This window comes from Rhinolophus sinicus, linkage group LG09 (assembly GCF_036562045.2).
Source record: "Rhinolophus sinicus isolate RSC01 linkage group LG09, ASM3656204v1, whole genome shotgun sequence".
Classification (NCBI taxonomy): Eukaryota; Metazoa; Chordata; class Mammalia; order Chiroptera; family Rhinolophidae; genus Rhinolophus; species Rhinolophus sinicus.
This window is the reverse complement of record NC_133758.1, coordinates 3,408,940-3,428,524: the sequence shown is the minus strand read 5'-3', so window position 1 is coordinate 3,428,524 and position 19,585 is coordinate 3,408,940. Positions and strand designations below refer to the sequence as shown.

The window sequence follows — 19,585 nt, the reverse complement described above, 5'->3', positions numbered from 1 at the left end:
GTCAGCAAGCCATTCCTGCGTTTAAAGATGATCTTTTACAGAAAAACTGACTAAATGCCCTGTAACTCAGGGGAGCATGCCTGAGGAAAGACTAGCTATAGATGTCACACCCCAGTCCAAGGCCTGCCCGGGCCACCCAGTGAGGGCCTCCATGATTAGAATGAAGAAGGACTCAGTCAGACCTAGGGAGCAAGATTCTTAAACTTTGGGGTGCATCCAAACTCCTTGGGGTGGTTGGCAACCTCAGCCCCAAGGACCTTGATTCTAGACTCAGAATCTGTATTTCAAAGAAGCCTCCAGGTGATTCCAAAGCAGGGGTCTGGGACCACTTGTGGAGAAACACTGCTCACATTTTCTGTATCAGATGGAGCTGCTTGCTACTCACTTCCTGTGAGGAGACGACAACTGAGAGCAGGGTTTAGAAACCTTTGTAGCCAGCTGGCATTGCTGGCACATCCAGCCCTCGTCCATCACTTCAGCCACCACGTGGTCCGAGCCTCCTACAATTTCTGTGCCCTTAGTATTTCTCAGCTATAACCCACTGGGTCATATAATCTGGAATTGTTTCACCCAAAGATAATTTTAACTATAATTTATCAAGATAAATTGTGAAAATTGACTCCTGCTGAGGTATTAGAGATGAATAAAGCACCACTTGCTTTAACTGGGATGAAACTTTAAAAGAAACAGCCTGTGCTTGCTGAACTCACTGTATCATCTGCTTGATGTCCAGGAACAAATCTCTGAGGGTGTCTTGTATACTACGCGTGTGTTATTAATACAAAACAGAGAAACCGTTTAGGTAGACATTTTCTCCTACAGGTAGGGTGGTTGGTCAGTCAGATAAGCAAGAAACAGTGTCACTTGTCACACTAAAAATATTAAATACTGATAAAACAGTCTTTGTTTTATTATTTTTTATTATTTCCAAAGGGTTGGAGAATTAAAAAAACAAACTGAACTTCTGCACAAATAGTTTAAGAGACACTGCTGTTAATGGAATTCTCCTGGCGAGGAGTCAAACCCCAAGGGAAAGTGATAAAACTATTCCTTTTCAGCAATAAAAACACTGTTGTGTTGGGTAATTACATATTGCATCGTTTCCATGATAAACAAAAACATTTGTTTCCGTTTGGGTGGAAATAAAACAAACCTTTTCCCTTTCCGGAGGCAGCTTTGCTGCTTGGCTGGTTAGCTCTGAGCCAGCGCTAAGAAGGGCTGTAATTCCAGGGTCAACCGGTGTCAGGCCCATTTGCCCTCACGGTGCTAAAGCCAACTGTTAAGGGCACAGACCACAGAGCCCTCTGCCTCCCACCTCCCTCACCCTCTGTTTCACACCAGTCTTCATGGAAACCTTCAGTTCATAAAGGGAACCTGGCCGGAGGGCTCCCGGGGTTCGCTGAGCCCCTCAGCATTGCAGAATACACCGCACGTGGCACAGCTCTGGTGGAGGGGAGCCTTCCCCCCAGTGCCAGAGCTGATTCTTTTCTTTAGAATCGACTAGCCTGAGGCCTGTGCTTCATGCTTTAGTTTTAATTTACTTCTGTCACCAAAGTGACTGACGTGGGTTTTTTCTTCCTGCCGGAGAGTACAAATGTAGAGGGACTTGTTCATACGTACGATGGCAGGGGACCCATTAGGGAATTCAGTCATTTGTAAAAATAGCAGTGGTGGTGGAAGGGGTTTGGCCTAGCAGGTTACGATGGGACTTCAAACAGTGTGAGGTGTGGGGAGTCAAGCAGCTCAGAGTCCCCTGAGCTTCAGTGTCCCCCGATTCATAGGTCATTCCACGGAGCGAGCCCAGGGGCGGACCTGCTGTGTGGCCAGAGAAAATGCGGACAGATGGACATAAGTAGAGACTTCCCCTTGTCTGGATCAGGAAGGGCTGGGGAAGGAAGAGCGAGATCGCCTGGGATTTGTCAACGTGTGAGTTGTTCAAAACTTGGAATTAATCTGTCTTCTCCGATTTGTAAACCATTAACCGAATCACCTCATCCTCTCAGTGTCTCTCTCGATTTACCTTTGGGGTGACCAGCTGATTAAGTGATGCGTCTCCCTGTCCCGGGTGTGGGGTAGACACGCGTGCCCTCTGAGTGGACACCTGGCTGGCTCCCCATGGGTCCATCTGCCAGCAGGGCGACCAGAACGCGGTTTCCTTCATGTTTGCAGCTTCGTCGGGACTCCACGGAAAAGCACGTCTACCAAAGCGTGACGTGGTGACGCGGTGCCTGACTGGGTCTTCAGTCAGCTGACAGGAAGCGCTGGCCTGTCCTGCCTGCGGCCAGTGCCAGCTGGGTACTCACTGCACTTCCAAGTCTTGAGATGACACAGCGTTAAGCAAACCTGCAGTTCCTGCCAAACCCTGCTCCCTGGGGAGGGGCTGCGCTAAGTGGTACAGCGCTCCCTGAAAACGATCCAGAGGATGGACGGGTCCCCAAACTGAAAACTACCATGACCTGGCCTCACACCTATTCTCCAATACAAATGACACTTCCTACAGATACAGCTTTTGTTCTTTACTGTGTTTCATTCCCAAAGAAAAGTAACTCTTCCTGGCTGCCAAGCCTGCTGTCCCAGAGGGCACACTGCAGAAACCACCTTCTCCCACCACAAAGCACACACTCCTCACACACTGCTCACACTCAGTGCTCATTTAGGCATCCGTGCTTACACGTGTGTACATGCACACATACTTGTACAACCCTCACACACATGCACACCCTCACATGTGCACACACACTCATGCACACACACCTATGCACACACGTGCCCTTTTTTTAACCTGGAGACCATTTTCTGGGAGAACACTTGGAGCTGTTTCTGACTGAGGATCCCCCAAAAGTAAATTGTGCTGTGCCCCCCTCATATCACTTTCAAAGGGGTGACCGGTGAGAGGCCAGGACGGTCTCTTCAAACAAGAGCACAGAAAGCCAGGACAGGAGAGAAGGAGGCACACATCTTGGCAGCTGACGTGGAATCAAAACAGCCGTGAGCGATGCCACATTCTGACGACCACAGTGATACCTGAGGGGTCATTCACCTGCAAAGTGAAAATGTCTTCTCCTTAAAACAACTCAGAGTGAATGTTTTAAAGGCCAGCAGTGGCTAGTTATCCACCTCCTGCAGTTCTCTCAGTGTGGCTTGCAGGAGACTCTGAAGCTTCCGGAACACATTAGGGGGTGCTCTGTGGGGGTGCCCAGCAGGGTGGCCCGGGTCTGCACATTCCTGCACCGTCGCCTGTAACTGCAGCTGAAGCTCCAAGGAAATGGCAGAGCTCCCGAGAGTCGAGGAAAACCAGTGGCGGAATATCTTGTCACAGATGACCTGAGAGAAAGGCGAAGGAGCAGTTAGTTCAGGGCAGCAAATCCCCCTTGAAAGGGCCCCCGGAGCCTGCCACTGGGTCTCACAGGCCTTAGCTCTTCGCCCACATCCCCCAGCATCCTTCAGTGGCGGGGAGGCCTGCAGACTTTGTGGGACTCTGATACGTGTCTTCCCTTCTGGAACTGAAACTCCTCAGCCCCATGAATAAACTTTGCCTCAGAGAGAAGGGCAACCCCATGTGAGGTAGAACATTTCTACTTCCAGCCTCCCAGCAGATGGAGCAAGTTCTAGGGGCCACTTCAGACGGGACTGAAGAGAAAGGGGAGCAGAAAGTCATATGCAGTCAGAGCGGCCCCTCGGCAGGTCTGCAGGCACCCCATTCCGAGGATGGGCTTTCTTGGCCATAAAAATGGTCCCAGTAACAGTGTTAACTCCCGGACAGGGCTGTCCTCAGCCTCAGATGACCTGCTGGTGAGAAGTGTGCAAATGTGATAGCACTGAGGGGCTCGCAGGAGGAAAAGGCATATTGGAAAGGAAACGCTGAGACTCTTAAGGAGCCCTTGAAATGTATTTTAGGAGCAGAAGTAAAAAGTAAGGCATTCTCCCACAGCCTTTAAGTCTAATAGACAAAGAAATTCACTGATGCTGAAGAGCTCTTTAAATCCTCAGTTTAAACCTGCTGTTTGTTTTACAGCTTTCTGTTTCCTCCCTGGGAGAACTGGACGGGGAGCAGCATAATTAATAGTGCTTTATTTTTCTATATCACGCTTTATATTAGCCTCATCTAACAAATGCCTCAATTTTGTAGAGCTGCTGTTTCATAACTGTAACTTTTGTTTCCCAATGCCCGCAAGGGCCAGGATTTTTTTAAAAAACAAGTTGTTTTATTTCTTCTTTGAAATGATCATACATTTTCATGTGCAAACATTTCAAATGTTTGTACTGTAGTACAAAAGATAGACTGAATCTTGGTCTCCATCCTGCTTCTGATAGCCAGACACTCAGCTCTGGCTGAGAGGCAACCAGTCCCTTCAGTTTCCTTCTAGAAGACTCTGGGTAGACACAGCCTGTGCATGCACTTGCTTCCCTTTCCTTTTATTTTACATAAATGGTCGTATATACACGCACTGCTCTATAGCTTCCATCCCCATTTAACCAAATATCAGGGCGAGTCTTCCAAGTCAGTTCTTATAAGGAGAGCCCACGTGTTTTAATGGCTGCACCTCCAATGTGTGGGTGCGAATTACTTAACTAGTCCCCTATTGATGGAAATTTAGGTTACTTACTAACTTTTGCTATTATGAACAATGCTGCAATACATATCTTGCATGTATGTCATTTTCCTTTTATGCATGAGACTACATTTCTAGAAATGGAATTTCTAGCCCACAGGCATGTACAGTTCTTGTTTTGATAGATAACGCCAGACTGGCCCCATAAAGGTTGTGCTGAGCTATGCTCACAGCAATGTCCTACGAGAATGCTGATGGGTGGGTGAAAATGGTTGAATTTGCATTGTTCCTCTTACCAGTCAGGTTGAGAGCCCTTTGTGTTTCCTTCCCTGTAAATGGCCCCGTTGATATCCTGTGCCCACGTTTCCATGGACATTGGTCTTTTTGTTTTAACTTAGGCCCCTTGCTTAAATTGGTTTCCTGGGGAGCAGACTCTAAGATGAGGTTTGCATGAAAGGATTTATTGAGGGCATTCTTGGGGACCTCGCCTGCATGGAACTGAGAGAGAAGGTGAACTTCTGGTGCTAGGATGGCCCCAAACCGCAGAGTTGTTCCCCTCTGAGGCCAGGGAGCGGGGCATAAGCAAAGCCACTGACCACTCACCAGCTGCTGCCCCTGTGATCTGGGAAAGAAGCAAGAAGCTCTGGTGGGTGAAGGACAATCCTGGGGACATGTTCGGAGCCGCAGAGGCTGGGGGTGAGGGCCTCTGCAAGGACATCTGCAGGGATCTGTAAGAGCCCTTCATATCTTACGGATAGGAACCCCAGTCTCATGATGCTGCAAAGGGCAGGTGTTAGTGTTTCCACTTTGTGGGATGAGGTCACAGGTGGCCGATGCTCTAGTGAAAAAAAAGCCTCTTGTTCCCACAGCTGAAGAAGATTTTGCTGAAGACACGCCGAGGGCGTGAGTCCACAGGAAGTTAGAGGCTGGGATGGAGAAGCCTCCAAAGGCCACGTCACCGCTGGGCTTCCAGCTCAAGCTTTCGTTGGGCTGCTCCAGGACCCCGGATTAACCACCGCTGTCCAGGTCCCCAGGTGAGTACTCCCTGTGGCATGACACGGCACCACGCTGAGGCCTGCTCCCACTTAGGTGCACGTCACCAGGCCTGCATGGGGTCACCGTGGTGTTCGGGTTGGACGACCGTAGGAATAGGCTGCAGTGCAGGTGGGACTGGGGCAAGAGTTGGACAGGAGAGCAACAAAGCAGGAAAGGGGGGGCAAGCGCGTAGCTGCGGTCGCAGGCACAGGCAGTGGGGGGCAAGTAAGCCCAGCTTCTCTGCCGTGACCTCCTCCTGGTTGTAATCAAGTCCCAGGGGCCAGGTTCATCCACGCCCACCTGGGAGCCTGAGGTGAGGGCTGAGAGCAGACAACTTCCAACAGGAGAGGCTGATGGGGTATTGAGCCCCGCAGTGGGGACCTCTCTGGCTCTAGACCCGATCTGAAAGCTGGGACCCAGTATCGAGTCCCCCTTATCTCTGATTCCAGGACTCAGGACACATGTCCTCTCGCTATTACCACCTGCTGGCCCTAACCGGTCACCTGCCTGGACTGTGTCCATCCAACCTCCCTACTTGGCTGTGTCTCAGGACTGCTTTGTACTCTTTTCACCCTTCGTGCTCACGTGTGTGTAGATACAGAAAATAGACCCAGAGAGAAAAGCTATCGAAGCCCCCCCATAATTGGTGGTGGGGCCAGGAACAGGCTTTGCTGGGAGCGGCACCATTAGACCAACAGCCCCCTGGGGCAGATAGCAAAGAACAAGTGACCACCCAGTCTCCCACCGTCCTGCCCTCAGGCGGCACAGAAACGGGGGCCTTCTGGCATTAATGGGGTGCTCCAGCCTAGCGGAGGCCGAGGCCGGCGGAGGGCGGAGGGCACGCCCCCTGCTCACCTGCAGGTTGCTGTTCACACGCTCTGCTCCACACTTGTTCACTCGCAGATCACACTTTGAAAAACAGTCAAAGAAATTGCAGTCTTCGTCTCCCGTGCAGTTCTGCTCAAGAATTTCCCTCATTTTAGGTTCAAAAAAGGCCATGTCCACGTCAATGGCCACCACCTGTAACCAAAAGGGCACAGGGTGATCGAAGGGCTACGGGAGCTCAGTAAGCGGGAACCCATGCGGCGCCCTCTCCCGGTTTGTGGGAGCAGGTGTCCCAGGGCAGGGGGTGGGGCACAGAGCGGGGGCCACAGAGCAGCCAGCCAGCAGGACTGCCCGCCACAGGGGAGGCCTTGGTTGATTTCCACCAGCCAGATTATACTGCAAGCCTGTAGCTGCTGTCACTAGTGAAAGCCTAGCGTTTGGAACTGTAACTAGAAGTACCACTTTTCATTTTAAGTGTTCCGTAGATTTAAAAGTAGAAATCTCTGAAATGTCTTTAAAATGAATTAGCTCCCCTTCCGTTGCTTTATCATTTTGGTCTCTGACCTTCCAGGGTCAGGATTACAAAAGCAGTCAGATACGGATCATCTGTCCCCATGAATATGGGCAGCAGAAGGACAGTACATTCAGGAGACAGGTCTTGGGTGTGTTGGTGAAAATGGAGTGGATGGGACCCAAGTTGTCTATCGATGGTGTCTCTGTGACTATCTGTGGCGTCCCTGTGACTATCGATGGCGTCCCTGTGAGTATCGATCGCGTCTCTGTGACTATCTGTGGCGTCCCTGTGACTATCAATGGTGACCCTGTGAGTATCGATCGCGTCTCTGTGACCTGAGTCAACTGGTTTGTAACTGACTGTTCAGGTAGACACAGGACTGGGGGTGGGGGAAGGGTTAGAATAACAGCCTCCAAGTTCTTGAATTAGGGTTGATACTTGTGGACTCTGATCCAACAGCATGAGAATGTGATGACCCCCTGGAATTTCAGACTTATCTTCTTGGCTTCAAACCAAATAGCCTTCAAAATCAGTAAAAGAATAACATCTAAATTATGCATATTTCCCTCAACCACTTGAATTTTTAAAAAATAAAATAAAATGAGCTCAAATCTGAGAAAACCTGGACTCTGCCCAAATCAGGCAGGTATTAAGGAGCTATGGGAAGACTTGATGAATTTGATGGAGTCTGTGGTATTTCACAAGCCGTCACAGGCCGACATTAAAATGTCAGCCTTTCTTTCTCTCTTTAGTAGCATCTCAAAAGAGTGTTCATTTGCTTTTGTTTCTTGTTCAGGACTGATGCCAGGAAGAAATCTTCAGTATTATTCAGTAAAACAGAGGAGGAAAAATACTTTACTTCAAAATATGTGGATAATAATTAAAGAACAGGGAACTTTTCCTTATTTAAGAGCTTTGCCTAATTACTAATTCAGGCACAACAAACAGAAATTATCACTTTAATCAGTTTCTCCTGTCTCATTATTTAGCCAAAAGAAATAGGTCATTTCATTATTTACACTGCTTAATAAACTAAAAACGTATTACCTGTGCTAATGAATCTATTGTATTTATAGTTTATTATTGGGGTTTCAAGATCCTTTTCTTCCATAGTTTCTGGCAATCCCCCCACTTCTCCTGGGCCCGTAGATGGAATTTCAGATCCTCACAACTTCTCTCTCTACCATTTCCGAGTGTTCCCTTTCCATCTCCCAGGAGAGCCAGATTAATTTGTAAAGTTTTAGTCGGTGGTGCAGAACAGATTACAGCTATTGTGAGCATAACTCTATGTACCTAAAATAGGAACGGTGACAAAAGAAACTGGGGAAACTGTGGGAGGTTTCTTAAATTGCATCAGGAGAGTCATAAAATTCTTCGTGCATGGAATTACCTAACTCGCACCATCTTCTTCAGACCATCCTGCCAACAGGCTAGAAGGGACCGATGAGAATTATTTCACTCTCTACTGAAAAGCATGGCTCTAGAGTAGGAAGCGTCACCTGTTGGAAAGAAACTCTTGCTGGCAGTAGTTTGGGGGCAGGAAGTAAAGGTGTTTCCTACTTGTTCATTTCCAACCACCAGCTACATTCTCAAGACCTGCCCGCGGGGACCTGAAGAAAGTGAATGCCTGTCAGTCATCAGTCCTTCCATGTGGGTAGCAGTGCAGCATCCGTCAAAGGGAGGACCCACCTGCAGGACGCTCGCTGAGCTCGCTCATTCTCAAGCTGCAGAGCATCAGGACCACCAGAGGCTTGTTTGTAAAGCACAGATTGCCACGTCCACCGCCAGAGTTTCAGACTCAGTAGGTCTGGGGTGAAGTTGGAGAATTTGCATTTCCATCAAGTTCTCTGATGCTGCTGATTCTACTGATGGTTTTCACTTAAAAGGTGTAACATTACAGGGAAAATTAACTTCTTGACCCTCAGCATCATAGGAAAGTCAGTAATGACAGAGTCCTTTCCTCCCCGTTGCCCCCCACGTGAGCGCTCAGGCACAGGCGGGGGCCCCGTGTGCTCCAGAACCAGTCCACGCGGCAAGTCTGGGGGAGGTCGCGAGTGCAGCCATTACCTCACTGAACAAATATTCTGTGCCTAGTATTATGTGCAACATGCGGAAAGGTACAACTCAAGTGGACGCGCGAGCCAGTAACGTCCTGTGGTGCCCACGCTCCAGGGAAGACCCATCGGCCCTACCTCCTTCCAGAGCCTCTCCTGGGAACATGGCCACACAGCCTCTCAAGTCTCTCACCTTCCATCACACCCGTTGAATTCCACACATTGACACTCCCTCATACTTTTTGGATGAAAAACAAGTGATCTAATGATGAGAAGAACAGGCCCCATAACTGCCCAATGCCAGCGGTTGTGTGTGGACACTCCACCCCCTCTCCAAGGCGTCAGGGTGGCCCCCAGGACTGCTCTGAGGAGAACAATGGCCCTTCGAGTGGATTCCATAACCTCCCTGCTCAGGAAGAAGGAAAGCCTCCCTCAGGGTCGCAGCTCTGAGAAATGAGCTGATGAGTCTGGGGCACCCCTCCCCTCCGCTCCTGGAGCCCAGCTAGGCCTGAGGCCCTTCTGGCATCTTCTGGACCCTCCCAGAACCTCTCAGCTCTTTTCCTTCCACACTTGGAGCCACCCCCGTTTCTCAGACCCTCTGGGGCAGCCAGGGAAGAGCATCAGGCCAGAGGCTACTCCACCTCGAGACGAGGCTTGGAAGACAAGGATTTGCACTGACTGCAGGCTGTCTTCAGGAGGCAGCCCTGTGCCCCTGCCCTGGAGGCCACGGCTGGCATAATAGTACCTTCTTCCTGTCGTAAAGAGCATTGTTCCACCATGAGCTAGCCCCCACATGACTGGCCCTCTGAGGTGGCCGGGGTTCAGCCTGCCTGGCCCTTCACCTGCCAGCACCTGCAGTGTATGAGCTAACCCCTGCGGCAGGGGGAGGGACCCCGGTCAATGCCAGATCACCATGGTGTTAATCTGACAGCGGGTTAGCCTAGCTGGGGGCAGTGGGAGGGTGTTATCTGATAAGGAGACACTGACATCCCTTCCTGCTTTTGCTTCTCCACCTCGTTTAATTCCTCAGCCACCAGAGTGGAAGCTCCAATGCACCTGCCATGGACAGAGCAGTGCAGAGGCAGACGTTTCCGCTGGGCATGTTTCTCCCTTGTGGAAGGCACCGAAACCCCACTCATCCCTCCAGAGGTCTGACCCACAGAGAGGAAGCACCTAGAACCCTCCAGGAAGAACGTGCTAGAAAAAGTTGCACATCATAGTGGAGTGTGGGCCGTTTGAAAACCACACCTGCCAACGGGGCTATTGTGCAGAGGCCCCCACAGGCCATCCTCTGCTGCCCCATCATCGCCTGAAGCTTGTGTCCTGCACGCAGCGAGAGCCACCTTTCAAGAAAGTGCTGCGCTGCTGTGGAGAAACCAGAGTGACCCTTGGGGAACGAGGACACACGGCCTTACAGCCCTCAGCTCCCACAGTCCTTTCATTACAGCCCCACTGCTGGGGCAGCGCGTGAGGTGCTGGTGTGCTTTGAAACCTCACCCAGGGAGGGTGGGCTGCTAGGGCAGGGGTGGTCCAGGCCAGAAGACTGCATCATGTCACAGTGTTTCCCAGGACTTCAGAAATCCCCTCATTTACAACCACCCGGACCCCCACATGGGCAAGGCATCCTCCCAGGGCCACTCACCGTGAAGTCCCTTCTGATAGCAAAGTTCTCGGGCTTGACGTCGCAGAGGTGGAGGCGGTGGGAGAAGTCGTTGTCGAAATGGCTCACCAGGTCCAGGAAGCTGAGCGCCATGTCGCTGATGGCCCGCGCCAGGCCCCGGGAGGCCCCGCCCAGGGGGAAGAGGGCAGTGTGGTGGGGGCTGCCGGCTGCCAGGTACTCCACGGCGTAGAAGTGGCCGCAGGAGCCCAGCACAGGCGGGGCGTGCCGGCTCAGGTCCTGCAGCAGGCTGAGCAGCACGAACTCCTCCTGCTGCAGGAGGGACCACAGGCTGGCCAGCTGGCCCCGCCAGCGGGGACCCCGGAGCCTCGGCCACAGCGGCCCCAGACCGCCGTGGGACAGCTCCAGGCCCAGCGCGTTCTTGACCTCGCCGGCCACCAGCAGGAGGAGTTCTGCCTCGGGGAGGTCCTGGCCGCCCTTCCAGGCCTGGTCCTCCAGCAGCCAGGGCCGCCGGAAGCTGGAGAAGGCCTCCTCCTTGGACTTGAGGACGACCGGCCGGCCCCGCCAGTCGGCCTGCAGCACCTTCTTGCCCCTCTCGTAGTACAAGCAGCGCCGGTACCGCAGCCGCCCAGCCACGCACAGGTCCTGGCAGAGGTCGCCCACCAGCACGCCGCCCCGGTAGTCCCGGCACTGCAAGGAAGGGGCAGTCGGTCACCACAGGGCGGGCAGCAAAGGCCCCAGCTGGTCCCCGCGCTCAGGGCGCTTCTGACCAGCTGTTGAGAGAACCTCATGAATAGGAGCCACACGGCTGTTCAGGTCAGTGAGTAATTAAGGCAGACACTTCAGAGTGTCTCAGTCAGGCCCCGGACTGGGTCCTCAGAACCAGGACACCCAGCTGTGTGACGCTGGGAAAAGTCGTTTTGCCATCTGGGTGTCAGCTCCATCACCTGTCAGTGAGAGGGCTGGGCTGGGCGTTAGGGTCACCAGAGAGCTTTTAACACCCATCCAAGGACAACTAAGTCAGATCTCGGGGGGGGGGGGTGGCCCCGAGATCATGGTCATGGCCTTCCTACAGGAAGGTCCCCTGAGCCCGTTGTTTCCATATGAGCAGTGTGGCCTTAATGCCAGCAGGCTCGGGAGGATTATAGGGGTTCAGGGAACTCACTGCAGGAAACGAGTTCGAACAGGCCCGTTGGCTGGTGGTGTCGGCAAGATAGACTGGGAAGGCGCCCGGGATGCCCTTCAGAAGAGAGGAACCGCGGCGGGTACATTCTGGATGTGGAGGGCGTGTTTGGTACCTGGCGGTGGTTAGGAAGGTGTCCAGGGCCCTCTGATGACTAAACTTTAGGGGCTCCTTTGATGAGTGCCACACGAGGGGACCTGCTGAGCCCCCCTCAACGCCACAGTACAATCATCCCTAAGAAGACAGTCCCCCAGGCCCTGCCCTATGGACATGCTAGAGGAATGGCCACAGGCCAGGCTACCTGCCTCAGCCACACCTGGCCACCTTCAAATTAACAGAGCCACTTTCCAAACTCAGCCCAGCCAAATGCGAGCTGGGCCACGATCCAACTTAAGAGTACCAGGCTTAAGAGTTCACAGAACAGAGGTGGCTGCCTTTGGATCTCCTAAATGACCTTGTGATGTGACATGGGCAAGACAGGAACACGACCAGGTGTGGCTTTGGGGAAGACTGGGTTTGCCTCTGGGCTCTGCCCCTCACTAGGTGTGTGACTTGCTCTCAAGTCCATAAAATGGGAAGATGATACTATGTTACAGGAAACCTATGAAGAAGGTCAACAAAGGTCAAGGGTGCAGAGGACCTTGTCATCTCAGGAAATGCTAGTTCTCTCCCACCCTATCCAGCCCTGGTCATTACAAGTCTGGGGCCAGGGAGGCTTCTTCCTGGAGAAATGCATCTGAGCTCAATTTTGAAAGACAAATTGCAAGTCCACCTAACAGACAAGGAAGGCGAGGGCAGTTCATCGCAGGGAATAGCCTGTGCAAAGACCAGAGCTGCAAAGCAGTGCGGTGTGTTCAGAGAAGTAGATGTATTCAGGGGAGTCAAGAGAAAAGCCACATGCCTGTGTGATGGACGGTGTATCCTACCAAAAGCGCCATGCCTAGGCCTCCACCTGACAAAAATTCTTCCTACGCTGCACAGATCGGATCAGCCCCACCTGCCAGTGGATATGCTTGTCTCCCTCCTCTGCCCCCTGCTCTCACTAAACGATCCCAGTGGGTCCCTGTGCCATCCCCCTCACCTGCTGGCTCCCACACAGCACAGTGTGTCCTGCGAAACTGTACTGCGTCCATGAAATCAAATTCAAATTGAATTGAAATCTATACATTTGTCCCTGCAAAACCAGAAGGCAATTCCAAACAGGAGTGGCAAGATATTTTCAATGATGGTAGAAACATTGAACTTGGCATATGGCCTATTGATTTTGGAGGGGAACGTTAATTTCGGCTGTTTTCCGAGGATCAGCACATGGAGGTGTAAGGGATGCAGCACTGGGCATCGGACGGGACAGGAAGTGGCGCAAGGTACCCAGAACCTCGGCCGCTCCCACAGCTGAGGTCCGAGGTCTGTGACCCAATGTTCGGGGCCCTGAGGCCTCATTTGTCCTAGGAGACCATTTACATCAGAGGAAAGTATATGCGAGTGCAGTAATTACAGAACTGTTCCTCCGGACGTCCTTTATGATGGAATACGTTTGCCATTTCAGCCCCACTCTTCTTAGGTAGAATGTAACTTTCATCCACCTTGGTTACCATGGCTACCAGGGTTAGAGTGGGTCTGGTAGGTCTTCTTGTGTGTCTGTGCCTACTAAACACAGAGAAAGACTTAGTCTAGTATTTAAAAAGCTTCGAACTTAAAATACAAGTTATAAGTTTACAAACTAATTAATAATTGGCATCATGTTAGAGACAATTGTGAAATTCTTTTATTAGCAGCATGTCCTATAGAAGTGGCTATTTTTTAATTTAATAAAAGTGGCTTATTTGCTTCAACTCCATTTTGAAAATCAGTTTTCTCCAAATATGAGGAGGTCCTAACTGCCAGCTTACAGACATTTCAGTACTCAAAGGTATGTACGTACAAAATCCACAGGTATTGGGTTTTAAAATAAACTGAAAAACAAACCCAAATTAATAAAGGCTCATTGTAGTTAACTGGCATTTTTTAATTCATTAAAATCACAGTGGGTTTGTGTTTCTTACGGATGGCGTGTGTACATACAGACACACATTTTCAGCACTCCCAGCTCTTGTAGGAAGCATTCTTAGCGCCTTTCGCTTAGAATGTCTCCACCTTGTACCATGGTTCTCAGGCAAAAACAAAGCTGCCTCGTTCCAGTTTGGGAAACGGTTGAGAGGGTCTCAGAGATGATGCCCGACGGCTGGGTTTCTTTTGTGCTTGGTTTTGTTTTTAAGGAGGACAAGTTCCTGTGTGGTTACCACATTCATGTGACAGGACAGGAGCTCCTTCCCGAGCAGTCACTTGTGACTGGCCAGTCCACAGGACAACCCCTTTGGAGCCCAGGCTGCTTAGAAGATGCACATTGTGAACACGGCTGAAGCACTCAGGGGAATAGAGTCTTTCTCTGCTCCAAAGTCTTCCTGGGTATGTGCCCTGGATGCTGGGGTCCCACTGGGGCCCTGGGTTTCTATCACAGCACAGAAAGGCAAGCCTGCCCCCTTAAAAAGGAACCCTGTATGGAGGGAACTAAATTAAATCACATCACAGCCTAACTAGCCAAAAGGGCATTAAGCCTCTGAATATCAAAGTCTGTGGGAATGTTTTTGAGATGCATTGAGAGGGATATGCCCGGGAAGGGTTAAGTCTACCCAGTTGTAACTGAGGGTTTTCATACTGGAGAAGCCACTTACTGTCATGGGGTCTCTACTATCTGACTGCACAGGGTCACATTGCATGAGTCAGGTCAAGTCACTCTACCTTTCTGGGGCTCGATTTTGCCATCTGTGAAATGGGAGTGTAATAGCATGTGCCTCACAGAGGTGGTTGAGGGGATCAAATATGTGAGCAACATACGTGAGCAACTACTGAGCATGGAACATGGGCACCTGCAGCGCACCCCTCCGTGCCTGCACAGCAGAAGCGGGCTCATAAGTTATCAGGCACGGTGTAAGGCTCGTCAGCCTGGCATAGCCTCCTGCATGGTTCGTGGGAATAGTCGGGCTCTAGAAACTTCACAGAGAAGTCAAAGAGGATGTACAGTGTCTTGATTATTAGATGTGCTGAAAAGCTGCAGTAAAGAGCAACACTGCAGTCTGACTAGAAAAATCCGAAGCTCTAAGACCCAACACCTGACTCAGGAACAATTTCAGTTGGCTCTTCCAGCTCTCCCTTCTTCCAGGGCTGTGGGTATGGTGGGCTCCCTCAGGAGCCTCAGGTGGGCTTGGGGGTACCAGCGGACCTGACTCCAGGCTCCTAACCAGCTCCATGGCTTTATCTACAGACGCCCCACAGGCCAGCGGTGCCCCCACCACACTGGCGGGCCTGGGAACACAGCAGGAGTTGCCCCCAAGTTCACTGCCTCTGCCAGAGAGAGAGGGCTCCCTTTGGCTCAGCTCAGTTACTCCTTCTGTGCTCTGGTATTCAGAGGGAAAGCTAATGAGAGTCTGGAGGCCAGTCAGAAAAATAACAGCCAGTTTTATCATTAAGGATAAAAGCCAGGCAGAATGAATTGGAAGTACTTGGGGAGCCCAGAGACAGAAGCTCGATTCAGCTGGCGTCCTGGGAGGCCACAATGCCAGCCTCTGCACGGCAGCCAGGGCCCAGCAATCTGGGTTGGGGACACTGGGGTGGTATTCAAACCTCGTTCTAGATTAGTGTGTCCTGACTAAAAGTGAGCCAGGGTGGGGCTCACACCAACCAATCCAGAATGGAGAAGGTAAAAAGGGACGTGGCAGGAAGAAAGGGAAAGTATTGAGAGAGAGAGAGAGAGAGAGAGAGAGAGAGAGAGAGAGAGAGAGAGAAAGAGAGATAACAGCCTCAAATGGGGTGTCCTAATGACACTCCCCAAAAAGTCAGTTCACTGAGACAACATCAGATGAACTTTAGGAAGACAGAAAGACTTGGTATTTCAAATAATTCTTTTGGCGACTGGAAGGACTGAGAGCCTTCAGAAACAGACTGACCGCTTCAGCTTTATGTCAGACTGGAAACGAGGCCATAGCCTGCCACTGGGGAGATACTGCTGGAGCCTCTAATCAGAATTGGTTTTAATTTATGAGCTGGAACGCTGGGAAAGTTATGATTAGCAGTTACTTAAATTATATTAGGCTATTTAATTTCCATTAGGCCTTTTCCCACTTAACCAAAGGTATATAAATGAAAAATGACATTTGTTTTTTTAATCTAAAAGATTATTATTTTTGTAAACAGGTATTCATTCCATCCTGGCCAAACTATTAATCTTTGTTCACTATAATTAATCAGTCCCCCCCCCCAAAAAAAGGGAAAATATCTATGAGTGAAAGGAATTTTTATATGGATTACTGAGAAAAATCAATGAGCTCATGCAGCTTAAAGAAAATTTGGTAGAACTTCGTGTAACAGCAGATGGATGGATGGCTGGAAGGATAGATGGATGGATATGGGCTAGATGGATGGATAAATGGACGGATGGATGGAGGGATGGAATGGATAATAAGTGTCTCACATGCATTGTTGGTCAATTCATGATGACACATGTCAGACTCGGAATATGATTTTTTTTTTAGCGTGTACATTTCACTCATTTAAAATTTTCCAACCTCACTTTTTATAGTAATCATTTACTTGGAAACCTTTATGCTACTCCATTGTGTAAACCTGCAATCTCAAAAGGCCCACCCATATAAGTAAGTACATGATTGGCCCGAAAACTTTCCGTGCATTTCTTGAAGATTTCTTTAAAAATAGATCACTTTTCACACCAAGTGCTTAGATGGTCACTGTTTGGGGAAGTGAGTAATCACATCAGAAACCAATGTCACAGTAGTAGCCGCGTGGGCACATTGCTTGGCTTTCCTTTTGGGGAATTCCCACCTTTGTTAGGTCTCTTAATGCGCGTCATCTTCCGAACCAAACAGACAGAGTAGCAGCCAATGTTTGGAAGGAACTGATGAGCGTCTGGGGCCCAGTGAGTGCAGCAGCCTGCGACCCAGGCGTTTCTTCCTCCCCTAACTGCGTGGCGCAGCGGAGGAGCACTCAGCCCGCCCCCCCCCCCGCCCCCTCCCTGGTGGGAAAGAGACCGCTGTCATGACCCCAGCACAGGAGTCTGCGGGGTTTGAGCCGCCTCCGCGGTGCGCTCCCCTCCCCCGAGCGCACTCTGCCAAGGGTCCCACGGACCACGCAGGGGCGAACGCGGGTTTGGGGCGCAGGAGGCAGGGCCCTAGGAGTCGTCTGCACTGGGCGCGGCGCAGCGCAGCGCAGCCCAAGTTGGGACCACAGAGCGGCAGCTGAGCAAGAGGAGCGAGACCCGAGAGGCAGAGGCGTGGTCCCTGCCGGCCACGTCCTGACCAGCGCGGGGAGCCTGGCCACCCCACACAGGACGCGGGCACCAAGGGGCTGTCGGCAGACTCCGAGCAGACCCGCAAACTTTCTTTAGGAGCGCGGGCTCAGGGGCTGTGGGAAAGCAGTCGAGCAGGAAGACTCTTGGGACAAAGGACCAATTTTGGCAAAATAGGGAGAGACACCCCCGCGCGCCCACAGAGGACTTCTGGGCACACTCTCCATTCCGGAGACCGGGATGTGCGCATTGGGCATTCCATGCCAGTGTCCCCCCTGCCACCCCCTCCCCCGGGCGCGCCTCACGGGGCAGTGCTGCTGCGGGACCTACCAGCGCCGCCAGGATGCGCCGGCTCTTCTCGTCAGTGCAGCGCTCGGAGAGGACGCCCGGGTGCGCGCGGAGCAGCAGTGCGGCCGCCAACACCCAGCCCGCGGTCCAGGCGGCGCAGGCAATTAGTGCTCCCCGTCCGCACCGCCTGCGCCCCCCGCACCTCCGGAGCCGGCCCCGCTTGCCCGCCGCCGGCGCCATGGCCAGCGCAGCCGCCTGCCGCCGGCGCCCTGCGCTCGCGTCGGTGCTCCGCAGCTCCGCGGGGGAGGGGGCGCAGGGGAGAGGCCGCGCGAGGGGAGAGGAGGCTCCGCCGCAAGATCGCCCGCCAGGCGCGTCCTGGGATGGGTGGGGGTGCCTGGAGGCCACAGCCCGCGCGCCTGCCCCAGCATCCCGCTCCAGGTCTGCGCGCTGGACACCCTGCTCCACAGCCTCACCCCAACACCCTGTCCACTTTTTTGGCACCTTTTTGCCCCCAGAAGACCAGGATTCTTTTAAACAGAATCTGCGCAGATTCAAACTCCCCCGACTATAGATTCTGGTTCCTCTGTCAATACACCTTCAATTCCGACAAGACCTACCCCTTCTTCTCTGGGCGGCTGCTAAGTGCCCCAAACCTTGTCTTTTTACGGACACCTCCGCGTCCCTGGTCCCTCTCTGCCCCCCCCCCCATTTGCCTCTCTACTCGATTCCTCCCTCCTCTGCGTCTACCCCGACTTGGGAGGCCCTCCCCGCGGTGAGACCCCAAGGGTGCGTCAAGTCGGGGGTCCAGGACAGTCTGGGACGCTGTGGCGACCCCGCCCACCTTTCCCAGGCAGCCTCTTGAACCCAGCCTACTGCCCAGGCGGCCAAAACTCCAGGGCGTCTTTTCCCGGGGCAAAAAACACCACGGTGCTTAAACGTCTCCGCTTCCCCCTGGCGAAGAGAAAGCGCTGGCTAATTGTGTCTAAATCTGCCCGTGTGTCTATTTGTAACATCCTCTGCGGGGGGCGTGCTTCAGTGTTTCGTCCCAGCTGCTGCAATAGGCGGGCGCCGTGGCAGGCAGAGCCATCCTTGGTTCAGGGCAGCACCGCCTCCCTACCCCCCGGAGCTGTCACTCCTCTCCCTGAAAGCCTTTCTCCCCTAGATCCAGAGTCCCCGGTGGGCGGTGGGCCGATGGGCGCTGTCACAGGGAGGCCTCGCCCGTGGCTCCTGCATTCACGCCGCAGAAGCTTACTCCACGCCTGTACCTGCCAGCCCACCGTGGTTGCCCTCCCGGCTGCACTACGCCTGAATTTCAAAACATCCATTCCTGAGTGTGGGCACAGCAAGAATTATTCTGGCCCCGATGAAGCATTCTGTAATTCTCCTTCGGAACAGGCTTTCTAACCTTGTCTGTTCTGCAACTCACCAATTTAACTTCAAGTTTCATGGCTCAGGGATAGAAGTGCCCAGGAAGTATGAAACGTCAAATTAGCAAAGGCTCAGCCCTCAGGAGCAGTTTGGGTGTGTCGCAGCTATTCCCTAATGACACTTGGGGTTTGGGGACAGCTCAGTGAACAACAGTAATGCCCGCCTTCGCTGTGACCAGCTCTCCCACTTCCAGGGCACACCCTGCCCCAGCCGGAAGCACCATGTGGGGACGTTTTCTCAGGCTGGCTGTATCAACACTTGGGTGGCTCATTTCAAAATAGATGAGCCCAGAAGGCATCCCAGGACACTACTGAAAATCCTGACTTGGAGGTGCAAAGTAGATCCCATTTCCCGAATGTTTTATTGGGAGGAGGGCAGGAATAGGAAAGAGGAGAGATACAGAAGTGTGAACATTTAGCCTTTAAAACCTAGGAATAAAAATCACAAGGGAAAAGCAGAGCCTGAAATAAAAGTTAACGACATTGGGATTTGCGAAGTAAGCTGTCCTTTTGTCAGTTTTTACAGTCTGTTAATAACCACACTCCTTTTGGCATTTTATAAAGAAAAGTATACAGAAGAAAAGAAGATTATAATTCACAAAAAGAGATCCTCAACGTTCAGATTGCTTTAGTACAGAAGTCATGGTGCTCTCTTGAGCTGAAAGAAGATCCTCGGGAGGCAGGACCTACAAGGGCTGCCATCCTGTTGTGCAGGTTGCACACTGCACAGAGCCATGGAAAGGTGGATGG

The 19,585-nt window shown here is 51.9% G+C and overlaps 1 protein-coding gene across 1 annotated transcript; it reads right to left on the bottom strand.

Moving 5' to 3' along the window:
* Window positions 1–902: 902 nt before the first annotated feature.
* DIPK1C (divergent protein kinase domain 1C) lies at window positions 903–17,764 on the bottom strand. Its single transcript, XM_019715445.2, has 4 exons — window positions 17,451–17,764; window positions 10,624–11,289; window positions 6,444–6,608; window positions 903–3,324 (listed from the first exon to the last, which is right to left on the bottom strand). Exons 1-4 carry the CDS (start codon window positions 17,646–17,648, stop codon window positions 3,106–3,108), a joined length of 1,248 nt encoding a protein of 415 aa, XP_019571004.2. The 5' UTR covers window positions 17,649–17,764; the 3' UTR covers window positions 903–3,105.
* Between the last annotated feature and the right edge of the window lie 1,821 nt (window positions 17,765–19,585).

What these genes read in the sequence shown, in the direction of transcription:
- DIPK1C (XM_019715445.2), bottom strand. Translation starts at nt 17,648, where the DNA reads ATGGCGCCGGCGGCGGGCAAGCGGGGCCGGCTCCGGAGGTGCGGGGGG. An exon ending in CTATCAGAAGGGACTTCACG is followed by an intron (nt 6,609 to 10,623) that starts GTGAGTGGCCCT and finishes TTTTGGTTACAG; the next exon opens with GTGGTGGCCATTGACGTGGA. An exon ending in GTGTGAACAGCAACCTGCAG is followed by an intron (nt 3,325 to 6,443) that starts GTGAGCAGGGGG and finishes CCTTTCTCTCAG; the next exon opens with GTCATCTGTGACAAGATATT.